This window comes from Petaurus breviceps, unplaced genomic scaffold (assembly GCF_028583685.1).
Source record: "Petaurus breviceps papuanus isolate PSGF00001 unplaced genomic scaffold, PetGlider_PUasm1.0 187, whole genome shotgun sequence".
Classification (NCBI taxonomy): Eukaryota; Metazoa; Chordata; class Mammalia; order Diprotodontia; family Petauridae; genus Petaurus; species Petaurus breviceps.
In genome coordinates this window covers 28805923-28823065 of record NW_027185799.1, presented here as the reverse complement: position 1 = coordinate 28823065, position 17143 = coordinate 28805923, and the positions used below count along the sequence as shown (strand labels likewise).

Here is a 17143-nt window from a genome sequence, read left to right as displayed (position 1 = left end):
GGAGGAGGAGGTTTGGTTCCGGAACTCTAATTTCAGTGTCTCCTCCAAACCAGTCAGACATTACAATAACATGGACAGAATAAGCCATGCTTCTGAGTTCCTGCCAGTTTGGCTGTTATGTAGACAGAAAGCACTTAGCAGAGCCATCCCTCAGGAACATTAAGTATGCCAAGTTTGTTTATGAATACCTTACTAACTGCCTTTTAGTTGTCTTTGCCCATTCCACATGTTGTCAGGCTTCTGATACCCTCCTGTTCTCCCTTGCTCACTAAGGCCATCACTCCCTAGATCTTTCCTGTATCCTCAACCTTTGCAGCCTTCCATGTCTGCCTGTAAAAACTTTTTTATTCTGTTTCTCATACTCTCAGCCCCTTCTTTTTTTTTTAAGCAATTGGGGTTAAGTAACTTGCTCAAGGTTACACGGCCAGTTATTATTTCTGGGTGTGGTGCTGAGTATCTGAGCCCGGATTTGATCCAGGTCATCCCGACACTGGAGCCGGTGCTCTTACTCGCTGAGCCACCTGGCCGCTCCTAGTCCCTTCTTTTTGATGGGCTAGTTACCAGGATAACCTAATTCACTGTGATATAGTTTATAGACTACAGAGAGCCAGCATGGCATCTTACGAATAGCAATGAACTTAAGAGTCACTAGTACTATCCCTGGAATCAAAGGATCTGAGTTCAAATTCCACTGGTAGCAATTACCCACCTTTTAGAAAGTCCCTTGCCCTCTTGGCCTCAATTTCTCAACTGTAAGATTAGCAAATTGGACTAGATGACTTGTGAGATCTATTCCAGCTCTAGGTCACTGATCCTATGAAAACCCTGAGATTCTGTGGGTTCAAATCTCAGCTCAGACTCTTATGAGCACCTCAACCCCAAATAGCAGTCAAGTAAAATAGGGATAAAAATACCCACCAGTATCTGTGTGTGTGTGTGTGTGTGTGTGTGTGTAAATATGCTTTGTAAACATTAAAATTCTATGGAAGTGTGAGTTATTTTTATTCATGGTATGGTATACTGGAGAGAAGATCAAACTAGGGGCAGGAGTCTTGAACACTAGTCTCAGTTCTTTCACAGGAGGCAGTGTGGGGCAGCAGAAAGAGCCCTGAACTCGGATCATAGAAGTTGAGATGTTGGGCCTGCTAGGTGGCAGAGTGAATAGAGCACCAGCCCTGGAGTCAGGAGGACCTGAGTTCAAATCCAGCCTCAGACACTTAAGACAAAAACTAGCCATGTGACTTTGGGCAAGTCACTTAACCCCAACTACCCTCCAAAAAAGCAAAAAAAAAAAAAAGAAGAAGAAGTTGAGATGGTTTTTCTTCTTAGTTTTGCCCATTACTATCTCTATGTCCCTGCCAACTCCACTGCTCTGGATTCAGTTTCCTCATCTGTAAAGTGAGAGGATTGGATTAAATAATGTAATTGTAATGGCATTTAAAGATTCCCCTGTATTGGCTTGGTTTTTGGTTTGATTGTGTTAAAACCCAGAGTTTGTTAATCCCATTTGTGGGATGGACTTGTTGACATGAAAAGAGAGTGCTGAACTGGGAGGAGCTGGTGACGTAGATTTGGAGAGACACAAGAGAGAGGCAGAAGAACTTTTTGGAAGCAGCACTTGTGGAGGCAGAGAGAGACTGAGAGGATTGCTGAGGGCCACTTTGAATTGCCCTGGACTTTTGAGACCTGCCCCCGGAGCTGCCAAGGACTGAGGAGAGATGGCTGTTTTGCTGGTACTTTGTCTGTCTGTATTGATGTTGTTTTGCCAGATTTGTCCACTGGTGAAAGACAGTCCTGTTGTTGCAGAAGTTCTGAAACCTGGCTGTTGGTTCAGAGCTCCTGAGACTGTTCTGCAGACAGAGAGTGAATACTGTCCACTGGTGAAGGACAGTGCTGTTGTTGCAGGAGTCTGGGAACCTTTCTGTAGGTTCAGAACTACTGAGACTGTTCTGCAGACAGAGTGAATACTGTCCACTGGTGAAGGATAGTGCTGTTGTTGCAGAATTCTTGGAACCTTGCTGTTGGTTCCGAAGCCCCGAAGAAGGATTTTCTTGTTTATGTTTACAGAAATCCTGGGAGAGGGTTTTGCTAATGTGTTCAGGGGTCCTAGGACTGTTCTGCCGACAGAGGATGAATTAATGAAGAGACTGGCAATGTATCTTGTGGCCTTGCAAGCTTTGTCTCCCCAGGAATAAAGATTGCTGAGAACTTGCCTCCTGTCAAGATGAAGAAAAGACCTCCATTTGGGTATTAAGTGCTGTGCTTAAACTTGTTGTAACTCTGGGGTAGATTCAGTTGTGATCCAGGGGTGGGGAACTTTTGACCTTTTTGTGTTCTATGATTGAACAAATGAATGTATTTTACTTATGATTGGAAACTAATCTCCATTTGAGAATAGGGGCTTTGTGATGGACTAAATGAAGGTACAGCCTAGGGGTGGAGTAGTATTTAGAACAGGGACTTTGTAATTGATTGAATGAATGTAAGGTCCTGGGGTGGGGTAGTACTTGGAGATTATTTAATCACACTTAGTAAATGCTGTATTTTGAATGATGTCATATTTTGATTTTCTCTGTTCTTAATTTGTCATGGAATAAAATGGAGAGCACCTATGCTGGTATTTTGAACCTTGGGAAGTTGCCTTTGCTTGGCATTACATTACAGATGATCTCTGTGTCTAGATCTTCCAGTCTAGATCTATGACCCCACTACTGACTATCAAGGGGAACTTAAGCAAGATACTAAACTCCTTTGAGTCTTAGCTTCCTCATCTGTAACTAGAGGCAGTTGTAGCAGAAAAGAGAACGCTAGAAGTCTCCTGTTTTTTTACAAAGCATTTGATAAAATCTTTCATGCTATTTTTTATGAAAATGTAAGAGAAATGTGAACTACACAATACTGTATGGATGCAGGATTGGCTGATAGCTGGTTGGTTCAGAAACGGTTGAGTGGACCTAAGAAGCAGTCATTCATTAATAATTCCATGTCACCTCTTAAGGGAGTTTATAGAGAGGAGTGCTATAGAAGTATGTCCACTGGACCTCAGCTGATTAACACTTTTTATCAGTCTCAGCTAAAGTCAAAGACATATCAAATTTGTAGACACCAAATTGTAAGAGTAGTTAGCACTTTGGATAATAGGTTTGAAAAAGATCCTGATTGGCTGGAACACTGGGCTAAATCTAATAAGATTAAATTCAATCAGGATAAATATAAAGTCTTAAACTTGGGCTCAAAAAGTCAATTTCACCTGGACAAGATGAAGGGTGGTTATAAAGCAAAGTCATTGAAAAGCTGGGGAGTATCCAGCAGAGATCAGCTTGGCTAGTGAAAGGTCTCAAGGTCATGTCAGGAGGATAGGTAACCATTTGATGGGGATGTTTTCTAGGAGATTTTTGTTCAGGATGGGGTTGGACTTAGGGGTTCCTTCTATCTCTGTGACTTAGTGATTCTGTAACCAGTCTCTATGGTCACCTTCCAGCACATGACTTTTATGTGTCCAAGGAGGTAAGAAAGTGAAATGCTCCTCCCTTTTAGTTAACAACTACATTTTCATAGGTGCCTTCAGGAAATGAAGCCTTAATCCAAAGGAGTGATAGTAGAAATTTCAATCCATTGGGGCAAATTTTTTTTTCTGGTGGCAAGGGAACAAAGAAGACTGGAAGTAGTCTCATGATCCAATGAAAAGAACACTGGATTTGGAATCAGAAAACCCAAGTTCAAGCCCCCCACTTTGCCTCTTATTAACTCATTAGCCTTGGGCAATTCCCCACATCTTTTGGGTCTGTTTCTTCATTTGTGAAATGAGAAGGTTGGGCCATGTGAAATCTAAGTCCCTTACAATTTAATATCTTTTACCCTATGACTTTTCAGCATTCCTCAAGTTTTCCCTTTGAGAGAGGCCACCTCTGGGAGAACATTCCCAGAATCATTCTGTAACAGGGTGACAAATGACACCTTTGTTCAGGTGTTTCTAAAAGGCCCACTCTCCCATGATTGTTCCTGGAGGTGGGGCGTGGCTTTAGATTGAAGTGCTTTTCCTATTACATATCAGGCCAAAGCACTTACCAGAATGAGACTGGAACCACAGCAAAGCACTGTTGTACCCCAAAGTAATTAAGATAGACTCTCTCCCGACTCTACAGCATTCCGTATCTCCATTGACCAGGCACTTGAAGACACAGACACCATCAGCTGTAAAGGAGAAGGGGAAAAAGAGGGCAAAAAATACTATATTTTGGACTGCTAGAAATAGATCAGTTAAAAACTTTTTTACATTTTCATACTGTTCAGATGAGGAAAATTTTTTTTCCTTTCAACATGCCTTCACTTTGGTCCCCATTTCAATCCCTTGGCTATAATGATCAAGGAGAAACATTTCCTCTGTGGCATATGGAAGTTGACAAATGTATACTAAAATGAAAGAATATGAGTACACACATGTGTGATGGCCACATGTATGTGGATTTATGGAGAGACCCAGAGCAGTTTGTGGCCTGAGGCTTCATCTTTCCTGTGAACGGTCATATGGATTGAGAGACACAAAACCTGGGTTCAAATCTATAGGCAGGGGGGTACAGTGTACACAGAGTACAGGACCTAAAGTCAGGAAGATCTGAGTTCAAATCCTGTCTCAAACACTTACTAGCTGGGGGGTAATAACAGCATATACCTCTAAGGATTACTGTGAAGATCAAATGAAATAATATTTGTAAAGGACTTTGCAAATCTCAAAGTGTTCTCTAAATATTAGCTATTATCTTTGACCTGTTAGAGCTATATTATTTGGTTGGCAGTTACCATTTTTAACTTTCTCCAACCTCCCTTAAAAGAACAAATGTGACACGGCTTTAATTTAATTTAGAAAATCAATTATATATGGAACCACCCTCTGTTATAAAACTCACACAGTATTAAAACAAGAAAACGATTTCCATCCGTTACTTTCCACTGGTGGAGTTATTCTTGATTTTCACAAACTATCTTGACTATTTAAATGGTATAGATGTTTTGAAAAAACTCTCCTGCTAGCAAACACTTCTGTATGTTTTGGTTATTGTTCTCCCCAGTTATAGGCCATCAAAGGCAAGGATACTTCCTTACAATAAGACACTGTGAATCAAAGCATTAAACGAGAAAATCTGTGGCCCTCTTACTGGTAGCACAGTTAAGTGTCTTAAGGACCTTAAAATTGCTTTTCTCCTTTGGCTTACAAAAATTTTCCACATGAAGTTATTTTTAGCATGTATACCTCTCTTTATAGGGGTTTTCTCTCTTCGAATGCTGATAATGATAAATGGTTTTATAACATCATCAGGTTGAAAAAAATCTCAGTGATCAGATAATGCACACTTCTATTATCCAGGTAAGATTATACTTATATAGCCAATGCTGACATATCTGCCCCTTCTTTTTTTCTTTACCATTTGAATAATGATGGTGGGGTGGAAGTTGGGAGAAATGAAATGCTTTTCCCATTGCATATGGAATGACAATGAGAAGGGGTAAGAACAAGAGAAATTGAACAAGGTTGGAAAAAGAGATGGACAAATGGTGAGACAGTGGGGAAACCAGAAGTGACAGAAATTGTTTATCCTGCACCTTTCCTTCTCCTACCATTTTTTCACTGGGAAAATGCTATTAAAGGACTAGAGGATTATATAGATATTACCTGGTCACACCAGAAAAAAATTGTGGAATGTGTGCTATGGAGCCACAAAATTGTGAGGGTGTTAAGGGGAACCATGCCTTGCCCTTTGAAGAGCATAGAACAACAGGCCAAGGCAGGATTATTGTGTATATGTATGGGGCGGGGGTGACTTCTGCTTGGGAAGACCTAATACCTATACTAGAAATTATTCTGGTCATCTATATATTTATTTAGGAGGCAACATGATACAGGGGAAAGAACAATAAGAGTGAGAGGAGATGAGTTCAAATTCTAGACCTGCCATTTCCTACCTGTGTGACTTTGGGAAAGTCACTTCTGTGTCACACTTCTTATCTGTAAAATGAAGGGATTGTGCTAGGTGACCTTGATTGTCCCTTCTACCTCTAAATCCTATGACTAATGGCTGTTTATCCTAGGATCTGTATTTAATGTCTCTCTTTTTTAATGCAACTTTCCCTTGTAATATAAATTATATGCCTTCTTGTGGGAAGCTGGTCTTTCGATTCAAGGAATGAAGGACACCATGTAAACACTGTCAAAAATTTCCTGAGTAGGAGCTATAAATCAAGAGTAAGAAAATATCCCCAGGTATGTCCATGTTCTTTTTGTCTTTAGGTGTCTTTCCAATGCTTCACTTTAATTTCTACAAAATTGGAGTAACAACTCCTTTCTTATTATGCTCTGTTCTAATGTTTTAAGCAAGTCAATAAATATTTATTAAGTGCAAAAGGTACAAAGGTACAAAAGGTACAAAGGGTACTAGGTCTAGCCTGGCTCAGACAAAGATGGTACAGCAATCCAGGTCAGAGAAAAATGAGACACTGGCAGTCAATTACATAATAAAGTTTTTCCTAGCCATAGCAGGGGAATCACATTCATAACAGGGAAAAGATGCTCAGTGAGAATGTCCCTTTGACTCAGTTAAACAACTTCTCTGACTCTGTGTTGCCCAGGGTGGTCTACTGGTCAAGCTTAAGGAAGCAGCAGGTACTCCTCAGGGACTAGGAAACTACATCAAAGCCCAACCCTTCCGTCTTCTGAACTAATCCAGTATCAAGGATGGATTCAATACCTCTTTTTTTAGGCAACAAGTGACTTGTCAGGGGTCACACAGTTAGTAAGCATCTGCTGCTGGAGTTGAACTCAGGTCCTCCTGACTCCAGGGCCAGTGCTCTATCCACTGTGCCACACAGCTACCCCTCAATACCTTTTAAAGAACAAAAACTATCCTAGCCCATTTGTCAGGAGACTGATAGATATTACTATTCTAATACTTGGCACAGTGCCTTCATATAGTAGGCATTTAATAAATGCTAGTTGATTGACTACTGAAACTCCCCTCTTTACCCACTGTGGTCCTCCATCATGACGTGGAGGCCATCCTGGTTTATTGAAGACTTTAACCAGTGAAAAATAAGCTCTAGTAGGTCTTGTTAAGTTAGAAAGGCTTCAAGCAAAGGTCTAGCTACTGACTGTGTAGCTTATATTCAAGAAAGACTAAGTCTAATTCAAAGAGTTGACCATGATATCATGAATTTTTTTCAGTTGCTGAAACGATGTCCTGGAGTTTTCTCAGCAAAGACACTAGCCATATATGACCTCTAGGTCTGTCAGGCAGTGCCCCTCCCCTCACCTCCTAAGTGGACTCAGTCAAAGCCATGAGGAGAGATGATCTCATCTCTTGGAGGTTGACAGTTGTATTGTTAATGATACTTGCAGCTGCTATGGAGGCTTAAGACTTATAACACCAGAACACAGAAGGGCTACTAGCACAGGTTCTTTGATCTGCTTTTCTAAAGGAAAGACAGCTTCAAAGGGGTCAACAATCTTACTTTAATTAAACGACGTGGACAGAAAAGTAGAAAGAAGTGAGTATCCAAGAAAAAGAATCCAGTAGACAGGGCTCCAACTGTCTAAACAAAGTCATAGATACATAAATCACCAGACCAGGAAGCACCAACATCTGGGTTCACATGCATAGCCAGGGGCCTCCTTAACAATGGCTACCCAGAGTCACAAAGAAACATTCTTCCCATCAGTGAGCCCCAAAGTAAAATACCAACCTCCTGGTATATATAGTTTTCAACTAATAGGCTCAGAGCCAGATAGTATCACAACCCAAAGTGACTCAGTGCCTAATTGGCTCAGTACTAAAAGGTGTGAAAGCTTTCCTGCAAACAAGCGACTCCCTAAGTGAGCTTCCCCTTAGGTGAGTTCCTTCGCTAAGGCAAGATAAATCTCCCTGAATATGGGATCTATATGACTGAGGATGTGTCACAGCTGTGAACTGGGTCAGAGCTCAAAGTAGCAAGACATCTGTGATTGAAATATCTTTGTACTTTTAGGCCTGGGAACATGGGCCCTGCTCTAAGGAAAAAAGGGAACATATGTGGTCATATGGGTCTCTTAATGGAAGGGGAAGATCTTATATTCCATTAACCCTATAACAGTCCAGAAAGGAAAGAGTGGCTGGCAAAGACAACATTATAGTCTTGGAGAAAATGCAAAGATGGGGCAAGGGAAAGAAGAGGTGCAGGTGGGAAACAGGAAAAAGAAAGCAGAGAGGTAGGATATAAACTAAGGTAATATGACAGGCTGGAAAGAAGAGTTTTGAGAAGCACAGGGTGGCCCAGTGCAGCAGGGAATTGAAGGAGAATGAAGACTATAGATTTGACTGGAAGGCTATTGGCTACCTCACATAGTATAATTCTAGTACAGTGGTGAAGGCAAAATCCAATCTGCTGCCAGTTATGGAGGGGTGAGATGTAGAGGAAATGGAGGTGATAAAAACAGAAAACTTCCAGAAGTTTGCCTTTGAAAGGAAATTAGATTGTTGTCAGAAGCTACCCTAGGGTCAAAAGGTTTTCTCTAGGATAAGACTTGCATTTGCTGTATTCCTTCTTTGTAGTACAATCCTGCAGAGTTCATAGTAGGTGCTTAATAAAGGTCTATTTATTTATTGATGGATTCAAGACAGAAGGTTTGAAGGAGCCCATAGAAAAGAAATTAAAGTACTGATTATGAAAGATAAGTATGGGGAGCAATGTCACTTGGGAATTTGGACAAATGGATAGGGTTATAAAGGACCTTGTTCAACTTCTTTGTTTTGTGGATAAGGAAACAGGCCAATTACTTCTCTCAGGACATAAGGTTTCAGGTTAATGACTTCTCAGGTCACATTATCTTCTACAGTTACAATACAAGTGGCAGAATTAGGATTTGAACCCAGATCTTCTGATTTCATGTCCAACAATTTTGCAACTAGACACAGATGGAATTGTTAGTTGGTAGAAGATTGATCATAAGTTTATAACTTGAATAATTAATAATAATAATAATAATTAACAATTAGCACTTAATATGTGCCTGGATTAGTGCCTTGCTAAGTGCTTTATCATCATATCATTTGATACTCACAACATCCCTTGGGGGGCAAGTGCTATTATCATGCCCATTTTACAGACAAGGAAACTGTAGAAGACTGACGGTAAGTGACTTGCCCAGGATCACATGGCTAGTAAGTATCAGAGGCCAGATATGAACTCAGGTCTTCTTGACTACAGGCTTAGCACTCTATCCACCATACTGCCTGGCTACCTACTTCAAGGGACTTAGAGGTCTTCTAATCCAATTGTTTCATTTCACAGGTGAGAAAACTGAGGCTCAACAAAATTAAAGGGATTAAATATGGTATTAAAAAGTATTAGAGGTATTAAAGTTGGTATTTAAGCCCAGGCCTTTTGACCCCATGTCCAGTATTTTTTTTCCCCTACTATACCAAGATTCATTCTTTGAAATTTCAGGGTCAATGAGAGAGAATATAGTGACATCCACATGACTTCTGTACCTTGAAATACAAAGATAAAGAGGAAGAGTGTGACTTTATACTTCTATTGTAGTAGTTGCTCAGTTGTGTCTGACTTTTCATGACCCCATTTGGAGTTTTCTTGGCAAAGATACTGGAGTGGTTTGCCATTTTCTTCTCCAGTTCATTTTTACAGATAAGAAAACTGAGGCAAACATGGTTAAGTGACTTACCCAAGGTCACACAGCTAATAAGCATCTGAGACTGGATTTTAACTCAAGTCTTCTAATTATAGGCCTGGCACTATCCACTGAGTCACCTAGCTGCCCTCATAAAATCATTCATACTAAAGCAACACAGTAAGCTTGCAAAGTCAATACAACTTTGTTCTAATAAGAAACAAGATACTTTAGTTTTAAGAATCTCACAATCTTGAACCTCCATGGCCCCATCAACAAAGACCAAGTAATCTGGGGTTATAATTAGGGAATCCCTCAAGAACCACTGCCTCTGACAAGGAAACTGTTGCCATCTTTTATCATGTGATGAGGAAACGGTCCTAAGCCTCTCCTAATTAATCTACCCATTCTCCAACCTCCTTACACATTCCATGACCCACTCATCCACATGCTTCGACAATCATTGTAATTACTGCGCTCTATTGCACAGAAGGAAGTGACCCAGAGCATAACCAAGTGCAGACCTGATGTCTTTTCTAAATTAGCATCATTTTGTTTCTTTTAGATTTGTTTCCTGTTCAACTGTTGTGACCCAAGAGATCTATCACCTGTTGGACAATCCTTTGATGATGGTTCCCTGAATTCTTAACTGGGTTGTTCCTCGGAAGACAGACACAGTCAGTCCTTGACCTTTCGCCAGAGAACTTTCTGGCTTGGTAGGAACAAGTAGTTTCTGCAGGCAGTGCTTTCAAAAACTCAGGATCATCCCCACACCATAGTAAGGCATCAAATAAAGACTGACTTGTAGCAAAAAATAACTAGTATTTACATAGCACAATAAAGTCTGCAAAGTGATTGACATGTTTTCTCATTTGATCCACTCAACACCTTTGGGAATTAGGTGCTATTACCCCATTTCATAGATGAGAAAACTCCAGTATCTTTGCCAAGAAAATCCCAAATGGGGTCACAGAGTCAGACACAACTGAAATGAATTAACAAGAAATACTGATCAATAGATTAAAGCAAAGTCCACCTGAACAGACTTAAATATTCAGTACATAAAGGAAATGAATGGCTATTAAAAGGCTCAATTTTAACTACTTTTCAAATCTGTTCTCTTTCTTCAAGCATTCTATCTCTGAAAATAATAGGCTCATTGGACCATAGACCTGGACTTTAACCTCAAATCACTTTCACCACTCATTGCCTTCACTCCTAAACACATACTGCTAAAACAAAGGTGGAGAAAACTATGAGAAAAAATTCTGACTGAATCCACTACAAATTTATGTTATTTAACCTTACCTGGGCCTTTGCTGCTGCTAGACTACTACACCCTTACCAACCATTATTTTACTCTCCACAGTGATTCTTCAAAAACCTTTTTATTCCTTCTCAAATCTCCCACAGCTTCCCCTCTCCCTACCCACTCAGCTGAGATCTTTGTCTCATAGTTTAGAGGAAAAATTGAGGCCATTTATCATTAACTCCCTCTTCTCCCCTCTTTGTTTCCTATCAACTCCAATGACTTCTACCACTATCTCCTCTTTCACCCCTGTCTAAGATAATATAGTACCTTACTTTTTTCCAAAAGCTGACCCTTCTACTTATTCTCTATCCTGTCTCCTCCAACAGACTGCTTCTTCTGTCATTCTCTCCACTTTCACTTATTTTCAGTCTCCCCCTCTACTGGCTCATTTCCTACTGCCTACAAATATGCTCATACCTCCTCTGTCCTGAAAGAACCTTCACTTGATGCTTCCATCCCCCAACTATCATTTTATATCTCTTCTGCTCTTTGTAACAATTCCTCAAAAAGGCCATCTACAATAGGTGACTCCACTTTCTCTCCTCTCACTTTCTTTTTAGCCCCTTAAAATATGGCTTCCAATCTCATTCCACCAAAACTGCTCTATCCAAAGTTACTAATCTCTTAGTGGCCTTCTCAATCTCCATTCTCCTTGACTTCTATGTGGCCTCTGAACCTGTTGATCACTCTCTTCTCCTACATACTCTTTACTCTCTAGGTTTTCAGGAAGTCACTCTCTCCTGGTTTACCTCTTACCTGTCTGACCACTCCTTCTCTGTCTCCTTTGCTGGACCCTCTTGGAGATCATGCCCTCTATCTATAGGAGTCCCTCAGGGTTCTGTCCTGGGACCTATTCTCTTCTCCCTCTATGCTACTTCACTTGGTGATCTCATCAGCTCCCATGAATTTAATTACCATCCCTCTGCAGATGATTCTCAAATCTATGTATCCTGACCCCTCCCCTAAACCGACATCTAATCTCACATCTCCAACTGACTTTCAGGCATCTCAAACTGGATGTCTAATAGACATTAAACTTGATGTGTCCAAAACAGAAATTATTAATTTCCCTCCTAACCCTGTCCTTCCCTATACTATAAGAAGGCAACACCATTTTCCCAGTCCCTCAGGCTCACAACCTAGGAGTCATCCTGGACTTCTCACTATCTCTCACCATCCATATCCAAGCTGTTGCCAAGACCTGTCAATTGGGGTGTCTAGGTGGCGAAGTGAATAGAGCATGGGCCCTGGAGTCAGGAGGACCTGAGTTCAAAGCCGGCCTCAGACATTTAACACTTACTAGCCGTTTGACCTTGGGCAAGTCACTTAACCCCAATTGCCCTACTTTCCCTCCTTCAAAAAGCAAAAAAAAAAAAAAAAGACCCATCAATTTCACCTCTGCAATATCTCTCAAATATTCATCCTTCTTTCCTCTGACACTGCCTCTGCTTTGGTTCAGGACCTCATCACTGTGGGCCTTGATCATTGTAATAGCCTGACAGTGAGTATGGCTGCCTCAAGTCTCTCCCCACTCCAATCCATCCTCCATTCAGCCACCAAAATAATTCTTCTAAAATTTCTATCTCTAATCATATCACACAAATTCCTCTTCCCACTCACTAATAAACTCCAATGGCTTCTTATTTCTTCCAGGAGCAAATATAAAATGCTCTGTTTGGCATTCAAAGCCCTTCATAACCAAGCCCTGTCCTATCTTTCCAGTCTTTTCACACCTTACTCTCTGGCATCTCTGGCTTCCTTTAAGCCCCAACTATAGTCCCACCTTCTACAGAAAGCCTTCCCCAACTCATTTTAATTCTAATGCCTTCATTCTGTTAATCATTTCCCACTTATCTTGTATATAGCTTGCCTTGAATATATTTATTTTCATGTTGTCTCTCCCATTAGACTGTACACTCCTTGAAAGAACATGTCTTGGGGCGGCTAGGTAGCACAGCGAGTAAGAGCACCGGCTCCAGTGTTGAGAAGACCTGGAGATCGAATCCCGGGCTCAGACACTTAGCACCCACCCAGAAACACCTGGCCGTGTAACCTTGAGCAAGTTACTTAACCCCAATTGCTTAGGGGCGGCCAGGTGGCTCAGCGAGTAAGAGCATTGGCTTCAGTGTCTGGATGACCTGGATCAAGTCCGGGCTCAGATACTCAGCACCACACCCAGAAATAACTGGCCGTGTAACCTTGAGCAAGTTACTTAACCCCGATTGCTTAAAAAAAAAAAGAAAGAAAGAACATGTCTTTTGACTCTTTTTGTATCCCCAACACTTAGCAAGTCCTGGCACTTAAGGACTTAATAAATGTTTATTGTCTCAGATGCAGAAATCAAAGCTATCTATAGCCATATTAAAAAAATTCTACCTCATTACTGATTGGAGACATGCCAATTAAAGCAATTCTGAGGCAAGTAAGAGCACTGGCTCCAGTGTCGGGATGACCTGGAGATCGAATCCGGGCTCAGATACTTAGCACCACACCCAGAAATAACTGGCTGTGTAACCTTGAACAAGTTACTTAACCCCAACTGCTTAAAAAAAAAATTCTGAGGTATACTACCTCATACCTTTTAGATTGGCTAATAGGACAGAAAAGGTAAATGACAAATGTTGGAAGGGATGTGGGAAAAATGAGACTTCAATGCACTATTGGTGGAGTTGTGAACTGACTCAACCATTCTATAAAAAATTTGGAACTATGACCAAAGGGCTATAAAACCATGCACATACCCTTTGACCTAGCAATACCAATACTAGGTCTGCATTCCTAAAGGGATAAAAAACAAAAAGGAAAAGGACCTATATATACGAAAATATGTATAGCAACTCTTTTCTGGGGGTAAAGAATTAGAAATTGAAGGGATACCCATCAATTGGGGAATGGGTGAGCAAGTCGTGGTATGTGATTATGATGGAATATTATTATACTATATATAAGAAATGATAAGCAGGATGCTCTTAGAAAACCTGGGAAGAATTGCATGGGCTGATGCAAAGTGAAATATGCTACGTAACAGCAATATTGTAGGACTGTTGTTGTTGTGTTCTGTCCTTCATTTTTGAAGAGCACCATGACATCAGGGAAATGATGACATGACTTGCAGTTGACTTTGATTTGAGTGAGGGGGGGCTGTGCAAGGTCACCAGCCTCGCTTTGTCCTCCAGAGCCATCTGGGTCCAGTGACCAGTCACTCATCAGGATGACTGGAGAGGGCTCAGGATGCAATGGGAGACCCCGACCCTTTTAGGTTAAGGTCTTTTGAGGTTCTCAGTCTGAGTGAGGTAACGCCCATTCAGTGAATAGGCCTCTTAAAGAAGTGAATCAAGGGATAGCCCTTTTAATTAAAAAATCAAACTTAGAGGGGAAGACCCCCAAGGTTGCTGGTCAAAAGAGAAACAGTTACTAATCACATTCACTCTGAGCCAGGAGAGCCCCAAATATAGCCATGAAGTGGTGCTTGAGTAGGGGTAGAGGGAGAGGAAGAGGGAGAGGGAGAGGGAGAGAGAGACAGACAGACAGACGGACAGAGAGAGAGAGACACAGAGAGAGAGAGAGAGACAGAGAGAGAGAGAGAGAGAGAGAGAGAGAGAGAGAGAGAGAGAGACAGAGACAGAGAGAGACAGAGAGACAGAGACAGAGAGAGAGAGAGAGAGAGAGAGAGAGAGAGAGAGAGAGAGAGAGAGAGAGAGAGAGAGAGAGAGAGAGAGAGAGAGAGGGGAAAGAAGGAAAGGAGGGAGGAAGGAAGAAAGGAAGAAAGGAAGGAAAGAAGAAAAAGAAGGAAGGAAGGAAAAGAAGGCATCTAGCTAGTAAACCCCAAGTTAACTGGCAGCTTCTGGCTATCAACATTTACCTTCCTTTGGAGAGGAGAAGGAGAGGGAGAGGGTGAGCTGATTTAACCAACTGGCTGGGTCTCTATTCAGGCAGCTCAGATTACTCAGGAAGTTGTGTTTGTCCTTCATTTTTGAAGAGGTCCACGGCATCAGGGAAATGATGATTTTGATTTTGATCTGACTTTGATTTGAGTGAGGGAGGGCTATGAGTCTATCATTTACAGATACCGAATGCTTGGAGAAAGAAGACAGAGTTGAAAGGTAGTTAAAACTAAGCCTTTTAAAAGCCATTCATTTCCTTTATGTACTGAATATTTAAGTCTCTTCAAGTGGAATTTGCTTTAATCTATTGATCAGTATTTCTTGTTTGGTCGTTTCAGTTGTGTCTGACTCTGTGACTCCATTTGGGATTTTTTTGGCAAAGAAAACTGGAATGCTTTGCCATTTCCTTCTCCAATTGATCAATATAATCACTCGCCATTAGCCATTAAGGCAGCCAAGCAAGAGGACATACAGTAAGTTAGAAAGAGGGTGTGTGTGTGTGTGTGTGTGTGTACAAAACTTGTGTGAAACAAAACTTGTCAAATGAGTATAGTTTATCATACTATACACGTGTGTGTATTATGATATAATATATTGAAAACACTAGGGAATTTTGTCAAATCTGAACCTGAATATTTGGGCATCTTAAGGGTGACTTGAATAACTAACTTTCCCTCCCAGCTGCTCTCCTCCCTTGACTTTATGGTAATATTATATAGGATTATAGGCTCATAGGTTTAGAGTTGAAGGGACCTCAGAGGCCATCTAATCCAATCCTCTCATCTCACAGACCAGGAAACTGGAACCAAAGGATCTTTTAGTCCTGTTTTATTTCACTATAGAAAATAAGGCTGAGCTGTCAGTCAAGAGAGACCTCTCATCAACTTCTCAAATCCTTTAGTACAAATTTAAAGCTATGCCTAAATGAATGGAGGTAATAAAACATTTATCTCATATCTCAATCAGCATATGATACAATACAATCCAACAATGATTAAGCACTTACTGTTTACAGAACACAGGTCAGAGGAATTTTGTTAATACAAAGGTTCTTGATCTCAAAGAGCCTGAAGTCTAATAAGGGGAGAAGACATTAGAATGTCTCACCAATTAGAAAGTAAGCACCTTGTGAGCAGGGACTATTTCATTTTTTTAATTTTTATCCCCAGAGCCTAGAAGAGTGCCTGCCACTCTGCCTATTAAATAGGCATTAATAGGTGCTTGTTGTTTGAATGGTTATACAGCATTACCTACTAAATGCACTGGAGGGTTATACAACAAAGGGCTTTGTGAGATCTGAGGTTTAGTAAAATAATCCTGGTTTTATTCCCAAGATTGGCTTGTGATTCCCAATTCATCTGAAACACACCTCTGAAACTTGAAGCCTTTTTGTATAAAAAGGTCCTCCTAATAGTCTGTCCTTAACTACCAGATTTTCCTTTACTGTAGTCATCTCTTCCTTCTGGTTAGACTATTTGTTGTTGTTGTTAAATCATTTTTCATTTGTGTCTAACTCTCTGTAACCCCGTGTGGGGTTTTCTTGGTAAAATGCTTCACCATTTCCTTCTACATATCATTTTGCAGATAAGGAAACTGAGGCAGAGTTAAGTGACTTCCCAGGGTCACACAGCTAGTCAGTGTCTAAGGTTGCATTTGAACACATGAAGATGATTCCTCCTGACTTTAATCCTAGCTGCCTGGAAAGTTCATTAGGTATTTACTAAAATAATACCAGAAAACATAATCTATGCATCTAGGAGGCCTTACATCAGAGAGGAATATGTGAATTATAGGATCCAAGATTTAAAACTAGAAGGGAACTTAGAGACCATTTACTCTATTCTCCCTCATTTAATAGATGAAAAAACTGTTTTAAAAACAGAAAACTTTTTAAAACAGAAAATTTAATAAGATATTAAAAACCCAGAGCTCCAAAGTCATTTCATCGTAACGATATGAAATACATTATTTGGACTACATTACATTATTTTTTATGTGGCAGATCTACTGCCACATAATGAATATCACCATTAGTTTCTACTCCTGGAGCCCATCAGCCAGGTGGTTCCCATGGCCCTGGGGGTAGGCTCAATGGGAGGGTAAAAACTAGTGTAAAAAACAGTCAGATGAAACCTTTGACTGTACTGTTCCTATCACAGAGACAGAAATAAAAGATTTTTAGGGAAAGTGAAATTTCGTTTAGCAGCTTTCTGACTAGTTATCCTACACTGCCCACCACAAATCTCATTTATTCATTTAACAAGAATTAAGTTTTCTGCCAGTCACTGTGCT

General features: G+C 40.6%; 1 protein-coding gene across 1 annotated transcript in view; it reads right to left on the bottom strand.

Annotated features, from left to right (window-relative positions):
• The window catches only part of LOC138163249 (histone-arginine methyltransferase CARM1-like), a 269638-nt gene that overhangs the window by 153499 nt on the left and 98996 nt on the right, over positions 1–17143 (bottom strand). Inside the window, exon 2 of the mRNA XM_069090797.1 lies at positions 4069–4194. Coding sequence (XP_068946898.1) covers positions 4069–4194 — 126 coding nt within the window. The remainder of the gene's footprint in view (positions 1–4068; positions 4195–17143) is intronic.